At 39.8% G+C, this 27299-nt stretch overlaps 1 protein-coding gene across 1 annotated transcript in view; it reads right to left on the bottom strand.

The window, feature by feature from the left end:
- Positions 1–1617: 1617 nt before the first annotated feature.
- LOC141490141 (acid-sensing ion channel 2-like) overlaps positions 1618–27299 on the bottom strand; it is a 349550-nt gene continuing 323868 nt past the window's right edge. The window contains exons 7-11 of the mRNA XM_074190397.1: positions 24304–24457; positions 22002–22093; positions 12241–12320; positions 10684–10752; positions 1618–2682 (exon numbers count right to left, since the gene is read on the bottom strand). Coding sequence (XP_074046498.1) covers positions 2581–2682; positions 10684–10752; positions 12241–12320; positions 22002–22093; positions 24304–24457 — 497 coding nt within the window. The 3' untranslated portion in view covers positions 1618–2580. The remainder of the gene's footprint in view (positions 2683–10683; positions 10753–12240; positions 12321–22001; positions 22094–24303; positions 24458–27299) is intronic.

Raw genomic sequence — 27299 nt, 5'->3', positions numbered from 1 at the left:
CCTTCTTCCATGATGGACCAGCCTTGTGTCCTGGAACCTCAAATGAATTTGTAAAAAAAAAAAATTGAGGTGAGGTCACTTTCCATTCTACTTTTCTCTGGCCAGATTTTCCTGGATACATACAAGAAAATATTAGTTAAGGTTCTATTCTGAAGACCGGATTATGTTGTTATCAACATATTAGCTAAAGATAAAGGTTACTGCACAGATTGTATATTTTAGTGAGCTGCTTATTTTGTGGCATGTCCCAAAAGTCGTAGTGCAGTTTTAAGGCTTAATAGCTTAGCTTTATGTTTTAATTATTTAAGGCTTTTGGGATACCCTATATGGTTTTCCATGTGGAGAGCTCCACTAGCACTCTCGGTTCTTGTGTATGAAACTTATGAGAGAAAGTTTGGGGTGACCTTAGTATTATAAATATGGAGCCAGAAGAGATCTCGGGGGTCACTGGGAGGTCATTTTTTTTTCAGTTAAGTCCATAGGAATAGAATGACTTGTCTAAGATCACACAATGTATTAAGTAGCAGAACTGGGGTTTTGAACCCAAAGCTATAACTTCTCCCACTGTATCATGTTGACTCTTGGTAGCTGATCCATGCCTGGAGCAGAAGTACGGTCCACATTTCATGTCTCATAAGACAATTGGCAGTCCTTCCTGGAGATCATATTTTGAGAATTATCACTTCTGGGTCAGTGCCTAATATCAGTAAAAGATTTCTTATCATTATCTGAATCAGGGTGTTCCAACTCATACTCCATGTTTAAGGTGAACTAAGGCATTGAAAGACTAGGCGAAAATACCAAGACCATTATCTGATTTCGTTTATCTAGTTTATAGTGGCATCCTAAAGGAAAAGACATAGTGAAATAAACTTCAATGAGCAAAGGTCTTAGGGTCAAGAGAGTGCTAGAAGAGATTTTTGAAGTCATAAAGACCAGCATCTTCATTTTACAGATGAGGGTGTTAGAGCTCAGAGAGGAGAATCATATTTCCCAAGGTAAGACAGTTGAATAGTGTCAGGATTCCAAAGCAATGGTTATTCTATCCTACTAAGCTGAAGGCATATGGAGTTAGAAGAGACCTTAGAAGGTTATCAACTATATCCCCTCATTTTACAAATGAAGAAACTGAGGCTGAGAGGTTATTTGACTTTCCTAGGTCTTCCTGATTCCAAGTCACTGTTTTATCTATTATTCCATACTGCCTCCAAAGATAGGATAAGACCAGTAGAGAATTATAAATAGTATGAGAGCATGGGTGCTGTTTAGGATTGTGTGTGTGGTTGCCTTGAGGTCCATGGAAAATCCAAAACAGGGGAGTGGATCAAATTTGCCTTTTTGAGTACAATTCTTGCTGAAACCTCATTTACTGTAGAATAAGCAATTGAGAGCCCTCATCAACAGGCCTGCCAAGTAGGACTGCTTTAAATTCTGGGTTTCTGAAACAAATGCATCTCCTTGGTCAGCTTCCAGACCATCCGCCCCCTTTATGTGATAGCCACTGACCAACTGTGCCCATCATAGCCAGTTGGTTCCAGTCTGTTCCTCTGGGAAAGTGACTAGGCTTTAGAGACAAAGCAAAAAGAACACAGACTGGCCATTTCCACAAGACCAGCTTTAATATGATTGTGATTTGAAGCACAGAATAAATTAACGGTAAAGAAAATTCCAAATAAACAAAATCCCATGAAAGCTTTAAAAAAAAATGAAGAGAAAAAACAAAACCAACCAACCTTTGCCTTTCCCATTTCAAAGGAAAGGGACCAGAGTGTACAAGCTACATGACAATAGAAATACAACAGAGAAGTCATGAAGAGATCTTCCAGGTCACTGAGTCAGTTCCAGGCTCCCTGGGCAGCTGGGAGCTGGTCCCCTTTGGTGCTAAGGACCCCATGGGGCCAGCTGGGGTTTAGGGAGGAGGGCATGGCCATCACAATGCTTGGCCCTTTCTTGGAAGAACCAGTGAAAACTACACAAGGACAAAAATGCACTGGAGGGTCTGTCAGATTCATACTTGGTGGCTTGGTTTTTATTCTCATTCAGGCCAGCAGAGTTAGTAAAGGTGATTTTTGTCATCGGGGAAAGAGGTCAGGGCTTGATCTCGATCCACCAGCATTCGGGCCTCAGAGTGAAAAACCAGAAACCGCAAAGAGAGGGACGTGGCTTAGAAAGACAGAGATGGACACGGCGCAGTAAAAAGGGCATGCATGCAAGTATTTTATACATTTGGCAGTAAAGTAGGAGAAATGGCGGGCTTTGTTTACGCACAGTTCCAGAATTGGAATTCTCTTCTAGAGAAGAGAGTCACACCCCATGAAGAACGAGGACGGAATCAAGTCAAAGGTGGCTCTTGCTAGATTTTGGCAGATTTTTTTTGTCTTGTTTTGTTTTGTTTTGTTGTGTGTATGTGTGGTGAATATATATATATATATATTTATATATTTTTAAATGCATAGCAATTGACTCTTTTCACTGGGTTCAGCCCTGAGCTTGCCGTCCCCTTTCTTGGTTCTCAGGGTCTCCAAGTTCTGTTTTGTTCCACTGGGGTGGGGGACGGGGCCGTCCTCGGAGCAGGGGGTGTCAGCAGGCAATCTCCTCCAGGGTCCCCAGAGTCGTCTGCAGGGGCACGTTCACAGTGTGGCTGATGGTTTCAGAGTGGTTTGGCATTGTGTCGCAGGTGCTCTAGGAAAGGAAAAGCAGTGGAGCAGACTTATTGCACAACCTGAATCCTCCTTTGGTTGAAAGGGTGCTAGACAATATGCTGATCTTATTCTGAACCTGAGAAATCTAAGCCTGGGGAGGGTCTTGGAAAGGTCATTGAACCAGTCCACTAGTTTATGCCTTCATTTTACACATGAAGAAATGGAGGCACCCAGAGGCCAAAACTGCCCAGGACCATACGGGATTTGACCTCAGGCCTTAGGATAATAGAACTAGAGCTAGAAAGTCCTCAGAGACCATCTGATCTAATCAACCCATTTATCAGATGAGATTAAGTGACTTGCCCAAGGTCACACAAGTAGCCAATCCTTTAGGTTGGATTTGAACCCAAATTCTTTGACTATAGATTCAGCGCTTTTTCTATCATATCACTCTGTCTCCCTCTGTGTTACTACAAAGTCTCTGTATGGACCCATGGTACATAAAACACCGGGTCTGATATCAGGAAAGCCTGAGTTTAATCTAGCTTCAGACTCTTACTAGTTGTGGGACCCTGAGCAAGTCACTTAAACCTGTTTGCCTTGGTTTCTTCATCTGTAAAATGAGACAGAGAAGGACATGGCAAGCCACTTCAGAACTTTGTATAGCAAATCCCAAATAGGGTTAAGAGAGTAAGATGTGACTGAAACAACCGGACCACAAAAATAAAGCAGATGGAGGTAGGAGGGCCATTTAGGCCCGGAGTTGGGAGAGGGGGTACCACAAATATTGTGATAACTCTAAGACTAGGAAGTACATGGCATATGAAAGTAATTAAAGAACATTTGTTGATTTTATCTCATTTTACAGATGAAGAAACTGAAGACTAGAGTGTTTTAGTTTCAGACCTGGAATGCATTTCAGAGACCATCAAGTCTAGCCCCTTTATTTTTTGTTGTTCAGTCATGTCTGACTCTTCATGGCCCTATTTGGGGTTTTCTTGGCAAAGATACTGGAGTGATTTGCCATTATCTTCTTCAACTCATTTGATAGATAAGGAAACTGAGACTAACAGGATTAAATGACTTGCCCAAGGTCACATAATTCATAAGTCTAAGGCTAGATTTGAGCTCAGGAAGATGAATCTTTCTGACTCTGAGTTCAGTGTACCACCAAACTGCCCATCTTTATTTTACAGATGAGGAGATTTTGGACAAGGGAGGTAAAAAACAACAGCAACAAAAACACAATACAGCATGATATTCTCTGACTCCAAATCCATGGCTCATTCCATAGACTGAGAGGGCTTCACTTGCAATCACCAACTTGGCCCCGCCTTGGCTCCCTCCATGGAGCTCCATGGAACAAACTGTTCCATTGTTTACATTTCTAGAGAAGATTCCTTTATTTTCAGGCCCCTGAGAGGTTTCCATGACCCAGCTTGCCTCCAGGGTCTTTGGCAAAACTGAATTTTATCCCTCCAGTCTGCTCATAGCTATCTGCAGTAACAATCATGGGGTTTTGACAACCCAGATGCTGTCCATGGTAACGGGAGGGAGGAAAGATGGACTTCCTGGCTGATCTCAGAGCACTCAAAGGCTGAGGTCAGGCATAAAGTAGGGATGCCAAGATGGATGACAGCCCTGAACAGAGAAGGAAGAGACAGAAGGCTGAATAGGGGAGAGCTGGGACCATCATCCTCTGCTATTCAGTTTGTTCCAGCTTTTCCACATAAAGATAGGGAGATGAATTACTGGAATTGGAGTCAAATGACAATGGCTTGAATCTTGGCTCTACCACTTTAACTATATGACTCTGATCCTTCTGGATCTCAGTTTCCTCAGTACAGTGGCTCTGATCCTTATCACCTATGTAGCTTCAGGCAAGTCACTTAACTGCTTGATGCCTCAGTCTCCCCATCTGTAAAAAGATGGGATAAGACTAGGTGACATCTGAGATCCTTTAAGGGATAAAAGATGTATATAGTATCTATGATCATATGATCTATGGGAGGGCATTCAAATTAGGTTGCTAGGAATTGGGATAGACTGTCTTGAGCAGTAGTCATCTCTCTCTTTTGTCTATGTCTTTTCTCTATTTTTCCCTTCCCCTTTTCTCTTCTGTTTCTATCCCTGCCTCTGTCTCTCTCCTGTGACAATAGGGACTTGTATGCGTGTGATGGCTGGATAGAGTGATGGGTACATGCTACTGTCATACCAGGAGTAGGCTGAATGCAAGTTATGGGAAGAACTCATGAAAGCCTGAAAGAGGCATAAGAAGGCATTATAACTATAAGAGAACAGAATCACAGGCCAGAGGGTTAAAGATTTAGAGCTTAGTTCTCTTATAGATGAGGAAACTGAGGCCCAAAAGTTAACACAGGTAGTAAGAAGAACTGAGATATTATCCTCTAATTCCCAATATACCTAGTCCTTCCTCTCGGCCCCCCTCCCCATTATGGCTGTACTACCAAGAGGAAACAGAAGCCCAAGTAAGAGACTTGCCCAAGGTCATATGATTGGAAGTAGCCAAGTCAGGATTTGAAGTTTGATTTCAAATCCAGTAATCTTTCCTGTACAGCATTTCTAAGAGAAGACAATGCCAGCAGAAGAGAGAGGATGAAGAGAAAAGCAAGAGAGGAGCAAAGAAGGGAAGGTTGACACTATTTATAATTCTGGAAAATTGTCTCTAGTTTCCTCTGGGGAATTAATGAGGAGCCCAGGTCAATAGCATCCAGAGGGATGCTATTGATTCAAACCTAAGATCACTTTCTAAAGGAGATGAATGATAGAATAAATTGTACATCTGGTGAACTGAGTCAATGTTCTCATGAAAGGGATGTACAAGATGAAAGCTCCTTTGGGAGAGCTCTCCAGGAATCCAGGGATCAGAAGAAAAGGTGACATTGAGTTTCGGGAAGGCTGTGGTAAAGTATGAATGTTTGTAGGTAGACTTCAAGGTAACAAATAACAAACCCTTTCATTGTATGCCTGGGCGGTGGGAGCCAACTTGGAGTGCTATGTTGGTTTACAGTTTCCTTGGTTTCAGAATAAAAAAGTACCCTATAGTTTTATGATCCTCATTAGGTCAACTTTGGATAGAGCAGGGCAGGATAAATGGGTGGTAAAACTCCAGCAGGAGCAGGTGAGCATAAATCACCTGACTGGTCCTGTTCCTCTGTCTGCTCAGAGAAAACATTGAATGTTTTGGGAGAGTACTTTGTAAAAATAAAGCTTGAGGGAGGGAACCCAATGAGGTGCTTCAGGAAGGGAGAGTGGGGGCTAGGTGGTGCAATGCAGTGGGAGACTGTGCCTGGACAACCCAACCAGCACTGAAGGACCCATCTGACTGAGGGGGCCCAGGGCTAGATCAGGGCAAGAGGAAGCAGTGAAGGGAAGAACGAAAAAGAGGAGAGAATGGAGGAGAAAGAACATAGGAGAGGGATAAAGGAGAAAAAGGAATATTTGCAAATAAACATGGGATCTTTGAATTCCAACTTTGTACATGGTGCTTGTGTGGTGACTAAGATGCCTTCATCCACTCTGCAGTCTAGGTGGGGAGACAGGATGAATAGACATGTAGCAAACCAATTAAGCTATAAGTTATGTGATAATAAGTACAATAGGAGTTCAGAAAAGGGAGGAGAGCGTGTGTGTGTGTGTGTGTGTGTGTGTGTGTGTGTGTGTGTGTGAATCATGGAAAGCTTTCTCTAAGAAATAAGATTTGCTTGAAGGAACTGGGCGTGTTTGGAATGGCAAAGAGAGAAGATTTAAGGGTGGGGCTGTGAGAGGGTGGTCACAATAGCTTTCTCCTGTTATATGAAGGATTGGGACAGCTAGGTGGGGAGTAGATAGAGCATGGGCCCTGAAGTCAGGAGAATCTAAGTTCAAATCCGGCTTTAGACATGTAGCACTCACACTTCACTGTGTGACCCTGGACAAGTCACTTAACCCCCAATGCCTCCAAAACCAAAACAAGACAGAACCGGGGGTAGAGATGTGAGCTTAAATAGAATATTTTAGGCTTTAAATCTAACAGTGAATAAATAAGAGCTGTCCAAATGTTGAAGAAGAGGCTACTTCAGGAAGTGGCAGGTTCTTCATCATTAGAGATCCTGGTATAGAGGTTGGGTGACTACTTGCCAGGTATGTTGTGGTGGGGGCTCCTTTAGGGTTTGAGTTGGGTAAAATGAACACCGAGGTCCTTCCTGATTCTCAAACTCTCTGCTTCTGTGGTTTGAGTTCTGAGTGGATCTTGAAGGATGGATAAGATATGAATAGTTGGAGGGGAGAAGGGAGAGGAAATGTGTAGTTATAAGGAGATTGGCCTGGGTGGAGCAAAGGGTGGATGTTAGGGAAAAGTAAAGAAATATGGTGGGATAGATAGTATGAGGCTAGATTAGGGAGGGCTTTGGAAGTTGGGTTGAGGGAGAAGGCCTGGTGTAATGAAAAATGCATTGAATTTGATTTAAATTGTTGCTCTGTATATAAGAAACTTATTGAACCATTTCTATTTTAGAGAAGAAAAGGTCCAAAGAAGTGACTCACACAATCTCGATTTGATTTGGTTGGATAAAGGAATAATCATGAGTAGGGGAATGATGGGATCTTAAATTGCAACTTGGGAGCCATCTCATACAACTCCTTCATTTTACAGTTAGGGGAAACTGAGGCAACTTTGTTCAAGATCACAGAGGTCTTGTGGCACAATTGAGGTTCATATCCCAGTTCTTTATTTCCAAATCCAGTGCCCTCAACCAAAGCCTTCATTTTCTAGAGGAGGAAACCGAGATCTATAGAGATTGGACAGAAGTCAGAAGAAAAGAATTTGAACCTAGGCCCTCTGATTATAAACGGAGCCTTTCCATTTTGCTGTGTTACATAGATATTGTTGGTAAGGAAATTGGTTTGGCAGTAGTGTAGAGGATTGTCAGGGATGAATAGCCAGGAACGGGATGAGATATGAGTCCAAGAGACTAACTGCGAGGCTGCTGTAGTATTCCATGCTTGAAACGAGGAGAGTTTGGACAATAGTGGCGGTAGGAATGGAGAGCAAGGAATGAATCTGGAAGACAACCCAAAGGAGAAATCATAGCACTTAGTGCTGCCACAGACAGAGAAAGAAGAATCCAAAACGAACCCTAGATTTCGAGCCCACGATTCTGGGAAACACCCTGGCATTGAAATAATTGATAAAAGGTAGCTGTGGTGGAGAAGAGGAAGGAAATGATGATTAATTCAGCTTAGACATGCTGAGATTGAGGAAATCATAGTTTAACAGGATCATAAGTGTCTACCTGGAAAGGACTTAGAGATCATTAAGTTGACCCCACCTTTAATTTACTGTTGAGAAAACTGAAGTTCAGAGAGATAGATTGTCCAGGGTCACAAAATTAGTGTAGGTCTGAAGAGAGATTTGTATAACTATTATGTCTGAATTCAAGGCCAGTGTTCAATCCATTATGGCATGATGGGGCATCTAAAGCTGTAATTTAACTATATCTAGGGCACAAAGTGACTGGGCCTTTGTCATAGGCTGAATTTTGAGAGTTCTTTTTAGCAATTGCTGTCATCTAGCAGCCTAGAAATAAGGATATAGTATATCTATCTATCTCATAGTACATATATATGTATATATACACATATATAGGGTATATTATATATAATATCATAGTATAGATATATTTATTATAACATAGTATATATATTTCATCATATATATAAACTATTAGGAAGAATAATGAATTAGTATAGAAAACTATTGGATGGTACAGTTGTCTATGCTAGAGAAGAACCTTTCCAGTTGCGCCTTTCATGCTAGAAGACATATTTGTTGCTGTTTGCCATGGGCATAGCTCATACTACTTGCCCTAGGTTAACAAATTTCTAGTTATTACTCTGGTGATGGTTAAATCCTTGATAATAGATTAACTTTTAAGAGAAAGAATATTGAACATTAGATCAGAAGTCTATGGATTGAATCTCAGGGAAGAGTGTGTAATGAGGGAACATTCCTAAGTAGGTTAGGGAGATTAAGATAGGAGGTAAGTGGAATCATGGAAGCCAGGACTTTTCCTCCTCCCTCCCTCCCTTCCATAATTCCTTCCCTCCCTTCCCTTCCTTCCTTCCTTCCTTCCTTCCTTCCTTCCTTCCTTCCTTCCTAACTTCTTTCCTTCCTTCCCTTGATTCTTTTCTTCCTTCCCTCCTTCCCTTGATTCTTTTCTTCCTTCCTTCCTTCCTTCCTTCCTTCCTTCCTTCCTTCCTTCCTTCCCTTGCTTTTCTTCCTTCCTTCCCTTGCTTCTTTTCTTCCTTCCTTCCCTTGCTTCTTTTCTTCCTTCCTTCCCTTGCTTCTTTTCTTCCTTCCTTCCCTTGCTTCTTTTCTTCCTTCCTTCCTTCCTTCCTTCCTTCCTTCCTTCCTTCCTTCCTTCTTTCCTTCCTTCCCTTGATTCTTTTCTTCCTTCCCTCCTTCCCTTGATTCTTTTCTTCCTTCCTTCCTTCCCTTGCTTTTCTTCCTTCCTTCCCTTGCTTCTTTTCTTCCTTCCTTCCCTTGCTTCTTTTCTTCCTTCCTTCCCTTGCTTCTTTTCTTCCTTCCTTCCCTTGCTTCTTTTCTTCCTTCCTTCCTTCCTTCCTTCCTTCCTTCCTTCCTTCCTTCCTTCCTTCCTTCCTTCCTTCCTTCCTTCCTTCCCTTGCTTCTTTCCTTCCTTCCTTCCTCCCTCCCTTTCCCATAAGGAGAGGAAATTCTCAATTGTATGACGTCTATGAACACCACTGTCATAATTCATAATGAACAGCACTATATTAAGTAGTAGATTTTCAATTTCCAAGTACATTTTCAGCATGTACCCTAACAACTGGAGCAGAATTGGAATACATCTAATTATTCAAAGATGGTGACCAGGGTCATAGGATCATAGATTTAAAGTTGGAAGGGACCTTGGAGGCCATTAAATTCTAATCTCTTATTTCACAGATGAAGAAACCAAGTCTCTGAGAGCTTAAGTGACTTGACCAGAGTTGTACAGTGCCTGGGCAGGATCTGAATTCAGGTCTTCCTAACTCCAAGTTTGGCCATTTCTGTACTACACCAGTTAAGGGGGTCTAGGAAACACTGCCTTGCAGCACAAGCTATGAGAGAAATCAGTTTACTTAGAATCTCCAAGATTTTCTGTCTCCCACTGTGGCTTCCTTGGGTCCCCTTCAGGTGCCTATTCTCACCTCCATTGATCATTCAACTCATTTGTGCCCTAAGCCTCAGATTGCCTCAAATCTCAAGGGTTTGGTAGTGAGGGAAGTCAACATTCAGGGCAACTTTGAATTCAACTTGCTTTTCCTAAAAAGCATATCATTCCTCTGGTTGAATGAGCACTTTCCCTTGCCCCTGTTAACACCTGATTAGCATTTGCTTGTAATGGAAGGCAGCCTATAAACTGCTCCCTTGGACCTGTTAATTTGGCTGCAATCAATGTAGCTGAGTCCTGCACGCCAGTGCTCCTGTATCCGCAAGGATGCTCACTCAGCTTATCGCCACACCATCTTTCTGGTTTGTCCTACTTTTAGGATGAAATGCAGAGGTTCCCAAGGGGTCAGACAGGCCTTCCACTTCCGAATTGAAGAAGGGAATGACTAGCAAAGGCTCCTGAGGCCTAGAAGCATTCAGGCTGGGGCTATCTCTGGACAGTTGGTGGGTCTGCCCCATGGTGGCAGCCTATCCTGGGAAAAGAACTCTATTGAAGGGAGACAATATGTAAGAATACAAAAGTCTTTACTTTGCTGGGATCTCTGAATAGGTCTGAACCCACAGGATGAAATCTAAATGTTTAGCTCCAATACTTCTTAGATGGCTTGATTTTTTTTTTATAGTTTTTGCAAGGCAATGGAGTTAAGTGATTTGCCCAAGGTCACACAGCTGGGTAATTACTAAGTGTCTTAAATTTAGATCCTCCTGATTCTAGGGCTAGTGCTCTATCCACTGCACCACCTAGCTGCCCCATGATTGGCTTGATTTTTAATAAAATAAAATAAAAATCAATCAGTTCCCTCTTACCACGTTTTCATCATGACTCCCTTCCTCTTCCTCTTTCCCAAGTAGATCTAACAACTTCTCTTTTATCAGCTGAAAAAGAAACAGATCTGAATGAGTTCAAGTATCAGGATCACACAAAGTCAGGATTGGCAGCTTTAGACTCAGGTAGACTAAATTAAATCTCTCTCTCTCTCTCTCTATATATATATATCATATATGTGATTATAGAATTGTATACCCATAAACATTCATATGTACATATGGAATAAAATAAATAAAGAATAATATATAAATATAAAATATTTATAGAATAATGAATATAGAATAAATATAAAAATAAAATAAAAAATATAGAATAGAATAAAATAAAATAAAAATAGAATAAATATAAAAATATAGAATAAGTATAAAAATAAAATAAAATAAAAACCTACTAGTACAAGGTTGAATAGAATGGATTTAATACATTTGATCTTGTGGCAGGAAACCTCTGAAGGCTACTCTAGCCTGAAATGGAATTTTTCTGTACTATATTTTGTTCAGAATAGGTAAATCATTTGCGTGGGGATTAGAGAGATTCATAATATACACATAAGCTCATATAGCTATGTAGATTTTTGCTTATAACACATATCCACTCTTATCAATCTCCATATGGAATTTTGTTAAGGTGAATATTGTTCAGAACAGGCAGGCTTGGAGATATACATACATGCATATATAGTTTTGCCAGAAGCCAGAGCTTTTGTTTCTAGAAGGAGGTTGAAGCTAAAGACAAGGTCAAACAGGTCTAAATGGGGGCAGGGTATTGTGGGAGAAAGGAAGGGAATGGGAGTATAAGAAAGAAGAGAGAAATAGGGAGGGAAAGGAGAGAGAAAATAAGAGAGGAGAGTAAATCAGAAAAATGAGAAGGAAGGGGGGGAGTATAGAAGAAGAAAAGCAAAGGGAAAGGAGAAGAGGAAAAAAAGAGGAAAAGAGAGGTAAAGAGGAAGCGATGGAGGGGTGTTTCATTCTATGTCTTTAGTGTAACCTTGACCTTTAACTTGGGTCACTGAATATCCACACCCTTTCTAACCACTTAATTTCAGAGATCATATTCTTTCTTCCTTCCCCATTGTGCCTAGGCAGAGCTCTGCTCACAGAGAGATTTCAGTAACAATTATTGCTGATGGGCTTAAGGTCTAGTCATTTGATTGCAGTCAGTCTTTGGGCCTGGACAGGACTGAAGGCAGGAATCTCTGGGGACAGCTGTCACAATATCCAAGATCAAGAAGCTGGAGGGATCCCAGAGGCTGCCTTGTTCAGCTCACTCACTTTATAGATGAGGAGGCTGAGAATGTCTTGTCCATTCTAATATACATAGTGAACATTAAAAGTAAGGTTTGAACTCAGGGCCTCTGACTCTTGAGTCAATGTTTTTTTCCATGAAACCATGCTCACTTTTCTGAGGCTTGTGGAACAGTAGATCTTAGTTCTTAGTTCTGTAAATTTTGGAACTGGAGGGTAGGGAGAGGACCTGAGGATCAGGGTCTGAAGAGCATCACATCTTATAGAAATTTAGAAACAACTGACTCTTACCTCATAAATATAATCAAAGAGCTCTAGAATTGTAAGGATACTAGCACCGATAAATAATCCCATCTGCCCACCGATGTCCCCTGTAGAGAGAAGAGAAAAGTTCATTTTTTAATTTTTCAGGAAGGTAGCTTCTTGGAGTATATACCCCCACATTCCTCTGAGATAATATGGTCATATTCTCCTTCTTATAAAACCTTGGCAAGAATCCCCTTTACTCTCTCTGGAGATGGAGAAATCATAATAGAGAATGAGAATAGAGAATGGGTTGTCACCAGTATCAAAAACAAAAAAAAAACGGTGAACTAAGCACCAATGAGGAAGAATTAAAGAAATAATTCATAGTTACTTTGCCAAACTGTATGCCAATAAATTACATAACCTGAGTGAAATAGATGAATATTTACACAAATACAAATGCCTAGATTAACTGAAGAGGAAAAAAATTACTTAAATAGCCCCATTTCAGAAAAAAGAAATTGAAGAAACCATCAATAACTCCCTGAGAAGAAGTCTACAGATCCAGATGGATTAACAAGTGAATTTTACCAAACACTTAAGGAATAATCAATTCGTTTTCTGCATAAACCATTTAAAAAAAGGAGGACAAGAAGTTCTGCCAAATTCCTTTTAAGACACAATATGATGCTGATATCTGAACCAGGACGAACCAAAACAGACAAAGAAAATTATAGACCAATCTCCCTAATGAATATTGATGCAAAAATTCTTAAATAAAATTTTAGCAATGAGAATGCAGCAAGTTATTACTAGGATAATACACCATGATCAGATAGGATTTATACCAGGGAGAAGAGATGGCTCAATATTAGAAAAACATTCAACATAATTGAACATATCAATAGCAAAACCAACAGAAATCATATGATTATTTCAGTAGATGCTGAAAAAGCCTTTGATAAAATACATCCATTCCTATTAAAAACATAGAAAGTTTAGGCATAAATGGAGTTTTCCTTAAAACAATAAATAGTATCTATCTAAAACCATCAACAAATATTATATGTAATGGGAATAAACTTGGAGCATTTCCAATAAAATCAGGGGTGAAACAAGTATGCCAATTTTCACCATTACTATTCAATATAGTATTAGAAATGCTAGCTGTAGCAATAAGAGAAGAAAAAGAAATTAAAGGAATCAGAATTGGCAATGAGGAAGCAAAGCTTTCACTCTTTGCAGATGATTTGATTGGTATACTTAAAGAACCTGAGAAAATCATCTAAAAACTTCCTGAACCAATTAACAAATTCAGCAAAGTAGCAGGATGTAAAATAAACCCACATATATCAGCAGCATTTCTACATATGAACAACAAAGCCCAAGAGCAAGAAGTAGAAAGAGAAATTCTACTTAAAGTAACTATAGGAAACAATAAATACTTGGGAATCTACCTTCTAATACAAACACCAAAACTGTATGAACACAATTATAAAGCTCTCTTCACTCAAATAAAGTCAAATCTAAATAATTGGAAAAATGTCAACTGCTCATGGTTAGGTCAAGCTAATATAATAAAAATGACAATTCTACTCAAATTAAATTACTAATTCAGTGCCATACCAATCAAACTACCAAATCAGTATTTTATTGAGCTAAAAATATAGTAACAAAATTCATCTGGAGCAACAAAAGATCAAGAATAGCAAGGGAACTGATGAAACAAATGTAAAGGAAGGTGGCCTAGCTCTGCCAGATCTAAAACTATACTATAAAGCAGCAGTCATCAAAACTGCCTGGTTAAAAAATAGAGTAATGGATCAGTGGATTAAGATAGGTTCAAAAGAAACCACAATAAATGACTGCAGCAATATACTGTTGGATAAACTCAAAGATATCAGCTTCTGAGTTAAGAACTCATTATTTGACAAAAATTGTTGGGAAAATATCTCACATCTCACATCTTATACCAAAATAAGGTCAAAATGGGTACAGGATTTAGACATAAAGGGCGATACCATAGATAAATTAGTAGACCAAGAAATATTCTATCAGGTCTATGGAAAGGGGACAAATTTTTGACCAAACAAGAAACAGAATATATTATAAACTATAAAATGAATGATTTTGACTATATTAAATTAAAAAAAGTTTTTTGCACTAATAAAATCAATGTTGCCAAAATGAGAAGGAAAGCAGAAACTAGGAAACAATCTTCACAACTAAGAGTTCTGATAAAGGTCTCATTTCTAAAATCTATAGAGAATTACATCAAATGATATGGTTACAAATTGTTCCCCAATTGATAAATGATCAAAGTATATGAATAGATAGTTCATATAATCTCTCTGAATCTCAGATTCCTGATCCGTAAAATGAGAAAATTGAACTCTATGATCTTTGATGTCCTGTCCAATACTAGGGTCTATGATGTTTTCCTCTTCTGTGATTTTTATTTCTAGCTTCTATAAGGTGCAGCTAGGTGACTTAATGGGTAGAATACCAGTCCTGATGTCAGGAAGATCTGAATTAAAATCTGGTTTCAGATACTTACTATTTTTTTAATGAACAAGCCACTTAAACTCTGCTTGCCTCAGTTTCCTCAAATGTAAAATAGCCAGAGAGGTAAATGGCAAACCCCTCCAGTATCTTTGCCAAGAAAACCCAAAATGGGGGTCACAAAGAATTGGATACAAATGAACAACAACTGAACAAGTTGCCTTTCTTTTTACCTTATTTTTCATAAACTTCTAGTAAGGCAAGTTTTGAAAAAATATTATCATTTTCCTGAATGAGGTAAGAAGAAAAGTGGGGATGCCTAGGGTCTTCTGGGCAGTGGAACTGGAATGAAGTTTAGTGGCAAAGGTAGAGACCTGGGAGGGAGCTAACAACCCAAGAGCTCTAGAGAGTGGCCATAAGAGACTCAGGGAAGAAAATCTCCAGGTGACAGTTTGGGAGATGCAGATTATACCTCCAAGAGCTGGTCCTTTTCCTACTTGGGGTTATTTCTTTATAAGGGATTATCGGCTAGAGTCAAAGTGTTTCCACTTAATGTATGTGTAAGGTATATGTGCATGTATATGTTGTGTTTATATGTGTGGTATTGTGTAGTGTTCATGTAAGTATGTGGGGTGTGTGAAAGGGGAAGGAAACCTTTGGGCTGAAGGCTCTGAGGTGTTTAGGCAGCATCTTCCTCTGCTGAAGGATGGGCAGATGGCAGTATTGTTTGATATTCCCAAGGAAGAAGATGCTGGAAATGAGCTTGTCTTCCCATCAAAGACAGCAGCATCGGATTTCAAATTTCAAGCTTCCTTTTCCCTTTCTGTCTTTTTCTTTAATAGAAGTGGCACAGGAATATATCATGCATTCCATTCAGAAAATAAAGAGTAAACTAGTGAAAGGTCTAGTGAGTGCTCCCATTTCTGGCTGGAAATGACATCTCATGATGATGAGTGAAGATGCTGGTCTCCCAGGCTGAGGAGGTTGCCTCACTCAGCGCTCCTCTGTGACAGTACCAAAGCACTCTCTATGACTTGGTTACAGAACCTATTTGTTACTGGGACAACTGTGCCTGGAGGGTCTTCCAGATCTCAACAATGGGAAAGCAAAGTGCGAAAAGAGAAGCCATTCTCTTGGAACTTATGGCCATGCATCTGGAGTCTCCGATTGTGTCCTGGTCTGAACCAGCTTTAGGCATAAGGGGGTGGTGGTGGAGGGGGCCAAGAATTGCCTTGCTCTCCCTCCGACATTTCCTCATTCAGTTCAGTGTTTGCCCCAATTCCAGTTTCCAGCATTAGAGAAACATCCTGTTGGTTTAGGACAACAAAGATGGTATCCATGATGAGCTCAATGAGCTCAAAGGATCACAGACCCAGGAACTTTACCCATAGAAGACTATTGATGTAAATACTTGCTCAGTTGCCTGTTGGAGTCATGGGATCCTAGAGTCAGATCTAGTCCAACCCCATCATTTTACAGGTAGAGAGACTGAGGCTTGAAGCGGTTTAATGACTTGTTCAAGGTCACAAAGGTACTTTGCCAAGTTTTCAATTCAATAAACCATTCCAAACAACCTCCGTTCTTGTCTGGGAATCTCATACTCAGAGAGAGGGGGGGAGTTCAGAGGCCTCTGAGTTCAGCCTGTGCTTGAATAACAAATCTCTCCAATATCCCTGACACAGATGATAGATAACCCAGCCTCTGCTTGAAGACCTCAAGGAGGGGGAACTCACTACCTTATGAAACAGCCAGGTAGGGCAATGGATGGAGCAGGAAGCTTAGAGTCAGGAAGACTTGAGTTCAAATCCTGCCTCATACACTTAGTTCTGCTTGCCTCAGTGATCAATCTGTTAAATTCTGTTTTCTCTATCGCAGAGAAAATGCTTGGCTTCTCAGTCATTTTATCTTTAGTTTGGATGTATTCTAACATTTTATCTTTAGTTTGGATGCATTCCAACATTTTATCTTTAGTTTGGGTGTATTCTAACATTTTATCTTTAGTTTGGATGTATTCTAACATTTTACCTTTAGTTTCTAAGCTTTTTTTCCCTTACCAGTAGATTTTTAAGGGAAATAACATTGAGGACAGCTAGATGTAGTTAGAGTGCTGGGTCTAGAGTCTGGAATATCATCTTCTTGAGTTCAAATCTGACTTTAGACACTCACTAGTTATGTGATCCTGGGCAAGTCACTCAATCCTGTTTGCCTTAGTTTCTTCATGTATCGAGTGAGCTGGAGATGGAAATGGCAAACCACTCTGGTATCTTTGCCAAGAATACCCCAAATGGTGTCACAAAGAGTGGGACACGATGGAAAAATGACTAAAGAACAATAAGAAATAATACTGTCATTTCTACTGTACCTTGAGATTTGCAAAGCATTTCACATGTCATCTTGTTTCACAACAACCTTGTGAAGTAAGTCTTATTATTGTCCCCATTTTACAGATGAAGAAACTGAGGCTGAGAAGTGTTAAGTATTTTCCCTGGGATATGGTGCTAGTTAGTGTCTGAAGCAGGATTTTATTTCTTTTCTTCCTGATTCTTAGTCTGGTGCTTTCGCCATTGTGCCACCCAGAATAGAAGATGGGGGCACCAGTAAGAATGAGATGCCTTTTTCCCCTTCCCCTGGAGGAAGAGGAGATTTCGCAGCCTGCTTTTTCCCCTGAATTTCAGAATTCATGTCTTTGTCAAAATAAAGTGGAAACATGAAAAAGCGATGAGCTGGGATGCTGACCCTGCAACCAACCAACTAGACTTAGGGTAAGTCTTCCCCCTCCCTCCTCCTTCTTTCTTTCTGCTTCCATTTCTCCCTCTTGAAAAGGAGTGAGTTGGATTAGATGATCTCTGAGGCCTTTTCCCGCTCTGATATTCCATGATGCTTTGTTCTGAAGATTGAAAATGCCTGTAACCTTACACAGAGCAAACAGGTTCTCAACAAATACTTGTTAAGTTGAATTGACTGGAATTCACACTGGGAGACACTGATACAGTAAAGCCACACTAATGTGAGACCCATTGATTCAAGATTTGGGGTAATTCAATCTCAGTTCATTCATTCAACACACATTTTAAGTGCCTACTAGATGCACTGTATTTGGTTTAAGATACAAAGAAAAACAAGGCAATTTTGTCTTGAGAAAAACACATAAAATGCTTTCATCCAGTGAATTTTTAGAGTCTCAATCATATTAGGGAATTGCGGTCTAGGATCAACAATGGTTTTTACACAGCTTCTTTTCCTGCTATGAACACCAAGCCATATAGAGAATAATAGTTATGGTGGAAAGTTGGTTTGGCAATGACTGGACTTCAGTTCTAATCCAATTAACTGAATGTTCTTAGGTAAGTCAATGCCCCTTTCTGGGTCTCAGCTTCTTTCTCCATGAAAGTGAGAAGTTAGATTAGATGGTTTGCAAGATTCTTCCCAGTTATAACATTTTCTGGTCTTATTCAATATTCTAACATTTTGTGTTCCTAAGGCCTCTTACAGGGCCAACATTCTAGGTTCTAACATTCTGTGTTCTAATATTCTGTTTTAATACCTTTTCTTTTCTAACATTTTATGTTCTAAGACCTATTCTAGGACTAACATTCAACATTCTATATACAAACATTCTATGGTCTAATACCTCTTCTAGTGCTAACATTCTACATTCTAACATTCTATGTTCCAAGGCCTTTTCCAAGGTTAAAATTCTATGTTCTAATATTCTGTGGTCCAGGGTCTATTTGAGGATTAATATTCTATGTTCCCAACATGCTGTGTTCTAACATTCTATTTCTAAGGTCTTTTCTAGGTTAACGTTCTATATCCTAGCATTTTCTGTTCTAACATTCTGTGTTCCAAGACCTTTTACAGGGTTAATATTCTAAGTTCTAACATGCTAAGTTCCAAGGTCTTTTCCAGTGATAACATTCTATGTTCAAATATTTTACATTACAAGACCTGTTCCAGGGTTAACATTTTTTGCTGTAATATTCTGTGAATTAACATTCTATGGTTTAATACTTCTTCTAATGCTAACAATCTGTGTTCTAACATTCTATGTTCCAAAGCCTTTTCCAGGGTTAAAAATCTTTGTTCTAACATTCTGAATTCTAATATTCTATGTTCCAAGGCCTATTCGAGGGTTAACATTCTATATTCTAACATGCTGTGTCCTAACATTCCATCTTACAAGGTCTTTTCTAGGTTAACATTCTGTGTTCTAACATTCTATGTTCTAACAGTTTACATTCCAAGGTTTCTTCTGGGGCTAACATTCTATGTTCTAACATTCTGAGTTCTAACATTCTATGTTCTATGGTCTCTTTCAGGGCTAACATCCTGTAGTCCCAACATTCTGTGTTTTAATAATCTATGTTCAATGACCTCTTCCAGGACTAACATTCTATGTTCTAACATCCTTGTTCTAATGTTCTGTGTCCCAAGGTTTTTTCTAGGGTTAACATTCTATTTTCCAAGATCTCTTCCAGGGCTAAAATTCTATGTTCTAACATTCTGTGTTCCAAGTGTTTTCCAGGGTTGATATCCTATGTTTTTACATTCTGTGCACTAAGATTTTATCTTCCAAAACCTCTTCCGGGGCTAACATTCTATGTTCTAGCATTCTGTGTACTAACATTCCATGTTCCAAGGCCTCTTCCAGGGCTTACATTCTATGTTCTAGTGTTCTACATTCTAACATTTTATCTTCCAAAACCTCTTCCAGGGATAACATTCTATGTTCTAGCATTCTGTGTACTAACGTTCTGTGTTCCAAGGCCTCTTCCAGGGCTAACATTCTATGTTCTAACATCCTATATTCCAAGTTCTCTTCCAGGGCTAAAATTCTATGTTCTAACATTCTGTGTTCCAAGTGGTTTCCTGGGTTGATACTTTTTTTTTTACATTCTGTGTACTAACATTTTATATTCCAAAACCTCTTCTGGGGCTAACATTCTATGTTCTAGCATTCTGTGTACTAACATTCTATGTTCCAAGGCCTCTTCCAGCGCTAACATTCTATGTTCTAACATTCTACGTTCTAACATTTTACATTCCAAGATCTCTTCTAGGGCTATCATTCTATGTTCTAACATTTTACATTTCAAGGCCTCTTCCAAGGCTAACACAGTACAATTTCAGATTTTCAAAAAGTGGAATGAGCGACCTCCAGTGGTAGTTCAACTCCCTTAAATGGAGGCATGTTGGCAGTGGTTAGATGGCCACTTGTCCAACATCTGGTAGAAGGGGATTCTTTTTTAGGTCTGGATTAGTATAAAAAGCTGCTTTGGGGAAGAGAGGGTCCAGTTCATTCTAGCTCTGACATTTTCTGATTATGTGAAAATAATCCCTAAATCTCCCACATTAGACTGCAAATTTTTGACAGCAGGGATTATCTTTTGCCTTTATATTCTCATTCTTAGTATACTATGTGGTACAGAAATTTTTAAGGTATCAAACATGCGGTCTTTAGTTTAAAAACATAATATATTGTTAACAATATAAGTAAAATGCAATAGAACAATAGTAGATAGTGTTAGAAAGTGATTTTCTAAGTAAGTATGTGACCTTCAGGGATTCTTATGCATAGTTTTCTATTTGAGTTTGACATTCACTATTTGAGTTTGATCCCAGCAATATGTATAAAGACTTACATCTGCCCCATTCCCAATAGTATTCATCTTTGTATACTTTTCAATACTCTCAATGATGGGGAGCACCACTTGTCAAGGCATTGCATTTCACCTTGGGATCCTTTTTATATTTAACTGGAAGCCTTTGTAAAGGTAAGTTTCCTATTGAAAATTTCCTGAAATTATAGAATTCTCTCATCTATCATTTTTTTTTTAAATTCTGGATGTTTTGATATTAAAGATGGCCACAGGTCTTTGATATCACACATTTTCCAGGTACCTGTAACAGGCCCCTCAAATCTGTAGTTTAAATCTCTAGGGGAAACTAGTGTCAAATGGCCCATTCTCCTGAACCCCTAGAAATCCAAGAAACTTATTCTCTAAGCTCTATCAAACCATATAGTTTCTAGGGTAAGACAAGAACAGGATAGAGATGAATGAAGACCCTTCAAGAGCTAACTCTGGGACTTTTTGAAGATAGAAGGTCTTCATAGGTGGGGGCATAACCAGGCTGTCCTTTTTGCTCATTACTGCCTTCTCCCCAGCTCCTGTCTCCTGGGGGACCTTTGCTAGAGGGCTACTTTTCTTTCCCCCAGCTTCTAGGACATGAATTTGGGAGCAAAGAATCACAGTATTATGAAGAACTGAGTTCAAATCCTACCTCAGACAGCTACTAGCCCTGTGATCCTGGGCAAGTCATAATCTCTCAGCCTTATCTTATATAATAAATAATTAATAATACTTATCTCCCATGGTTATCATGAGGATCAATGAAATAATACAATAATGAAATGATATAACAATCCTTTGCAAACCTAAATCACTACATTAATGCTTGCTATGATTATTATTACAGATGAACAGGCCACTAAAGGAAAAGAGATTTACTCACCCAAGGTCATGCTGTTCCCTCTATATTACATAGCCTTAAAATTTTTTACAGTTTTTTTTTGGGCAAGGCAATGGGGTTAAGTGGCTTGTCCAAGGCCACACAGCTAGATAGAGGCTGGATTTGAACTCAGGTACTCCTGACTCCAGGGCCGGCGCTCTATCCATTGCACCACCTAGCCACCCCGAAAGTATTTTTTTTTTTGAAGGTAATCAAGGTTAAGTCACTTGCCCAGGGTTGCAGAGCTAGTAAGTGTCTGAGGTCAGGTTTAAGCTCAGGTCCTCCTGACTCTAGGGCCAGTGCTCTGTCCACTGTATCAACTAGCTGCCCCCTTAGCTCTTCTTAAGGGGCTTAAATGCCCTAGTACAGGGTCTGGCATACAGAAGGCATTTAATAAATGCTTGTTGCCCGACTGACCAACAAGGGTTCCTCATTTCTGGGGCTGGGAAAGCATAATATGAGCTTCACGAAATAATAAAAACAATTCATTCATAAAACTATCTAAGTCTAAGTTTTTTTCCCTCATAAGGGAGGTATGCCAGTGTTAACTACTCCCATTTTGTTGATTGTGAAATGGGAGTTTAGAAAAGTTAAGTTATTTAGCCAAGTTCACACAGCTGGGAATTGTTAGATCTAGGTTTGGAACCCAGATCTTTTGCTTCTCAGTCCAGCACTTTCAATGGTACCACCTGGCATGATACTGAGGAGATCCCTGCCTGCCCCCACCATCACTACCCAGCAGCTACATCTCTAGTGAGACATTTAGAAAGACATGAATAGCATCTCTGACTTACCAAGTAAGGCTGCGACTTCATACGCTTTCTTCTGTTCAATTGTCTCATAATTGAGTGCTTCGAAAAATATATCCAGAACGAGAATATTCTCTCTGTTGAAGGAATATTTAGAAGCTTAAAAGCAGGCTTCCCATCTCCCTTTTTCTCCTTCCTTAATTTTCCTTTTCTCCTTTATCTCTCCCTCCTCATTCCTGTCTAATCCGCTTTCCAAGTTACAGAGACTTCATGAAATTGTATCCTCAGGATCAGAACTGGGTTTAGGGGGTGGCTAGGTGGTGCAGTGGATAAAGCACCAGCCCTGGAGTCAGGAGGATCCAAGTTCAAATCGAGCCTCAGATACTTAATATTTACCTAGCTGTGTGACCTTGGGCAAGTCACTTAACCCCATTGCCTTGCAAAAACAAAAACAAAAAGAACTGGGATTAGGAGTCGGCAAGGTGGGTATCTTCTTTGGTGCACAGACAGGATGGGTGCATCGTGAGGGACACTTTTGAAAGTTATTAAATTTTTTTGCATGTTTTACTTATATTTTAACATACATATCTTTTTTGTTTGTTTTTGCAAGGAAGTGCAGTTAAGTGACTTGCCTAAGGTCAAATAGTTGGATACTTACTAAGTGTCTGAGGCCAAATTTGAACTCAAGTCCTTCTGACTCCACTGCACCACCTAGCTGCCCCTGTACTTATCTTTAATATCCATTATTTGCTTTCTGTGGCACATGGGAATTTATTCTGTGAGAAACCAAGACTCTTTAATTAGGACAGCAAGGGCTGAAAGTTCTTTGTAGATGATAACATGAAACGGGTACCAACTCTCTGACTCAGTCAGCTCTGGAGCCTCGCTTAGGCTGGACATAGATCAAGGTGTCTGTTATAAGCCCTGTTTTGTTGTTGTTCAGTTGTTTCAGTCATGTCTGATTCTTTGTGATCCCATTTAGGATTTGATGGATGAGGAAACTAAGGCAAACAGGGTTAAGTGACTCGCCCAGAGTCATGTAATTAGTCAGTGTCTGAGGTTGGATTTCAACTCAGAAAGATGAATCTTCCTGACTCAAGTACTCTATATATACTGAGCTCCCTGGCTGTCCACAAGCCCTATATCCCTTCTTTTATCCTCCCTCTCAGCTGGGAGTGAAATGGAATAATAATGAGAGAAACAACATACATTTATACAATGTTTTAAGGTTTGCAAAGGGATTTATAAATAATAGCCCATTTTATCCTCATAATAACCCTGGGATAATAGATGTCATTTTTATTTTCTAGCTGCACAGAGGTTACATGTCTTACCTTCGGAGACCCAGTTATTAATATCTTGCGCAGAATTTGAATTCAGGTCATCCTGGCTCAAATGCACCTAGGTGCTGGGATTTGGAACTTCATTTCTCTCCTCCCCCCAGGTATCAAAGAGACATTGCCTGGACTTTTCCAGAGGTTCTTCATGCCAGAAACTGTATTTAGGAAGCATGAGAACCCTGGCTTGTTAGGGGAAGGGTGAGAAAGAGGAAGGTATAAGCTTAAAAAGAAGCTTCTGGAAGAAATGAATCCATTCTGTTTTCCAGTAGGAAGCAGACAAAACACCAAGACATATCTCAGCAGTCAAAGTCATTGTGATCCTGGGGAATATTTAATAAAGCCACAGGACTTGTCAAATCCTACTGTTTCTTCTCTCAGTAGTCTGTTTGCAGGGAGATTCAAACACATATCTCCCAGTGAGATATTTATGGGAGAAGAAAAAAGGGTTTCAAGTGGGAGATAGGAGAGGATCATCATTTCAAAGGCCCCTCAAGACTGATTGTTGGCATGATGCCCTAACAGCCCTTGGAGAACATCCTAGCTGGAGTCAGGAGACCTTTGTAAGTTATTAGATGGGCAACTTTAGCTTCTTCACCTGTAGAATGGGTATTCCATATACTTCACAGAGAATCCTTCATAAGCCTTGTGAAGACAAGGAAAGGTTGAAGTCTCTTCTGTAAAGGGAACTTCTAGGGTGGGAACCCTTTATACCAATGGAGATTTCTGTGATTTAGCAGAAGGTTAAGTGACTTTCCCAGGGTCATTCCATTCATGTCAGATTATAAATCTTAAAGGATTAAATAGAGGTGAAAGATGTCTCATCTTTTTTGAGAATAATAGCACCATATTTCTTGATCTAATTTTTCCCCACCATGAAGAAAGATTTGTTTTCAGTGACTTCACCCATCACTTTCCTTCCTGTATCTTTTATGTTCCTTACTCATTTGCTCTCTGTCTGCCTCTACCCTCTCTCTATCCTAGCCATTTTCTTCTTCCCTTTTACTCACGAGATATACTTTTCTGACTTGTTAAATTTCTTCTCAAGATACTTGGCCGAAGTTTTGCTGGGAATCTTCACCATGGAGAGCTCCTTATTATAGCGGGTCAGGTTACAGGGAGTCCTGCAGAGACAGTAATTACTGTCCTTTTCAGCAAGCAGACCTGGTAAGGAGAGAGAAGCAGCACCTAGTTCAAATGGTGGTCACCTACATAGTTTTAATATTTTCAGTTGTGGGGAACTCATCTTGTAGAATGGGCAGTGGCCTGGCCAGGACACTTGTTTGTGAGGACTGGAGCTTGTTTCTGAGGGATTCTTTTAACATCCATGCAAGCTCACTCATATGATGACAAGACCTTCAATTGACTCTATTTTCCAATCTCCAAAATGGGGCCTCCTGTTCAACAGGGAAATAACTAATCCCAACATATGAGAACTCAATGAAGAATAGATGTTGACCATTACTGCATAGTGAATTGTCCCAGGAATTTTAGAAACAGTCCATTTTGTCAGTTTTGTTTCCTCCTATCCATTTAGTTTCTTGCAAGGGAAGTGGAAGAGAGTCAGTTCAATTTAGATTTACCCACCTGGCACATATACTTTGCAGTATTATGGTGCCCATGATCCAAATGATAGATGTATTAACTGTTACTCTCATCTTTGATTTTCTTTTTTCTTTCATTCTATTTCTAATTTCCTCTTTATAGTTTATTTTAAAAAGAGGATCATAATATGAGTTGGCGAGAATTCACAGGCCATTTAGTGCTACGCCCTCATTTTACCGATATGGAAAATAAGGTCCAGAGAGAGTTCAAAGTCTTGCCCAAGGGCATGGAGCAGGATTTGATCTTGGACCCTTTCATTCCAAATCTAACACTTTTTTGTCTGCACCATACTGCCTCTTTCTTTGGGTAGTGTGGATTCTATCAGACTCTTAATTCAGAAAAGTTTCCAGATCTTTGCCAGTTTTTGTTTCCTCTCCCTTTACCCCAGCCACACAGCAGACTTCCCACTGCTTTGGGGAGGGGGATCAAAATGTGAGTCCAGAACTACCTCCCTCTGTCTCCCAGCCACTCAGAAGTCTCCTCTGAAGCTGCTAAAAAGAGTTAGATATTGCTTAAAAATTCTCTCTGTTCATATGTTTGCAAACCGCTTTGTGAAGTGCCAGGCAAAGCTGCTTTGGAGCGGTGAGAAATTTGAGACCTTAGTTGGACTGCTCGTTATTTCTCCCAGCAGGTTCCCCAGGAGCTACCATCATTTTTTCCTGCCCTTCCTGGGGTCTGGACATGTGCTAGGAAGGCTAAGACTTTGGGCTATAGGACCTTAGCTCACATAAGATAACTGGGATGGAGTCCTCTTTGGGTTAAATCAATCACAAAAAGCAGACTCTACTTTGTAATGTACTTTTCTTTTATGTCTGACAGTGATCGCACCCATCATCAGTAAAGCATGTGACTCAAAGTGAGTTTTTTCCAGGTATCTCCTGATTTCTCATTTCTCCCTCTATTCCCCAACCTCTATCTCTTTCTTCGTCTTATCTCCTCCCACTGGTCCTCTCTCCATACCATCTCTTAGCCTTCTTTCTATTTCCCAAATCTGTATTTCTCTTCTCTTAGTTTCTCTAGTATCTCTCTGCTTCTCTTATATTACTTCTTAGGCATCACTCTTATCCATTCCCTCTTTCTACTCTCTATCTTCTTTCTTTCCCCTAGTCCTAACTTCATTCTCCATTTTCCCTTCATTTCTTGGTCCTTTAGACTTATTTCCTGTCCACATTCTAGCTCTCTCTTTTCTCCATTCTGTAACTAGTTAGCTAACATTCTCACTATAATATTCTATCTTCTTGCCCTTTCAATATCTTCTGGTCATCTTTTTCTTTCCATCTTTCTATCTACTAAATCTTCCTATTTCTATTTCCCCTCCTCTCACCATCGCCTGCCCCACTCTTCATCCTTTGGTCCTCAATTTACTATCTAGCTCATGGATGTCTCCCCATCCTTTCTCCATCATCTGGTCCCTGACCTTCTCTTTACTTGCCATATTCTAATCCACTATTCATGGGTTGGTTGGCTCTTGTCCTTCATTATTGAAGAAGACCAAAATGACATCACTATGTTAGAATCAAGGTACAATGTGTCCAACTATAACTGATTAGACTAATATGAACTTGGAATGCTCTACCACAGGTCAGGCACAAATAGTCCTATGAGCACCTGTGGTAGGGTCTCTAAATGTGCATATCTCATGCTTTCTTTGAGCTGCTACCATTCTGCCCTGATCAAAGAGCACAGCAAGACCCCTCTCTGATGAGGGTACAACATACTGGATGATCCAGTGCCAGGATCTGCCATGCTACACAATCAATTCCAAAGTTCTTAAGAGAGAACTTGAAAGTATCTTTGTATTACTTTTTCTGGTCCCTCTGTGAGTATTTGCCCTGTAAATAGTCTTTTTGGCAAGCATACATTTGGCATTTGAACAATGTGGCCAGTTCATCATGGTTGTGTTCTCTGTAGCAACAATGGAATACTTGGAAGTTTACCTCAAGAAAGGACCTCATGGTCTGGTATCTTCTCTTGTCAGGGGATCTTCAGAATCTTTTTAAGATGATTTAAATGAAATGATTTGGTTTCCTGATATGGTGTTGGTAGGCTGTCTGAATTTCACAGGCATACAGCAATGAGATCAGCACAATGACTGCAGACCTTCACTTTTGTAGCCAATTTACTTCCTTTTCTTTCCCACATTTTCTTTTGGAGCCTCCCAAAAGCTAGCCTCAGCTAGCTTTGGCAATGAGAATATTAACCTCATTATTAATGTTTACCTCCATGGAAAGTACACAGCAAAGGGAAGTGAACTTATCCACAATATTTAAAATTTCAATGGTTCCACATATGGTGCTGGCTGATGAAGCACCTGTGTTTTCTTGGTGTCAATTGCTAGGTTAAAATTAGCACAAGTAGAACAGCGAATTGATCCAAATTTGTTGCATCTCAGCTTCAGAGG

This window comes from Macrotis lagotis, chromosome 5, assembly GCF_037893015.1.
Source record: "Macrotis lagotis isolate mMagLag1 chromosome 5, bilby.v1.9.chrom.fasta, whole genome shotgun sequence".
Taxonomy (NCBI): domain Eukaryota; kingdom Metazoa; phylum Chordata; class Mammalia; order Peramelemorphia; family Peramelidae; genus Macrotis; species Macrotis lagotis.
Note: the sequence above shows the minus strand (reverse complement) of the source record. Positions and strands in the feature narration are given on the sequence as shown.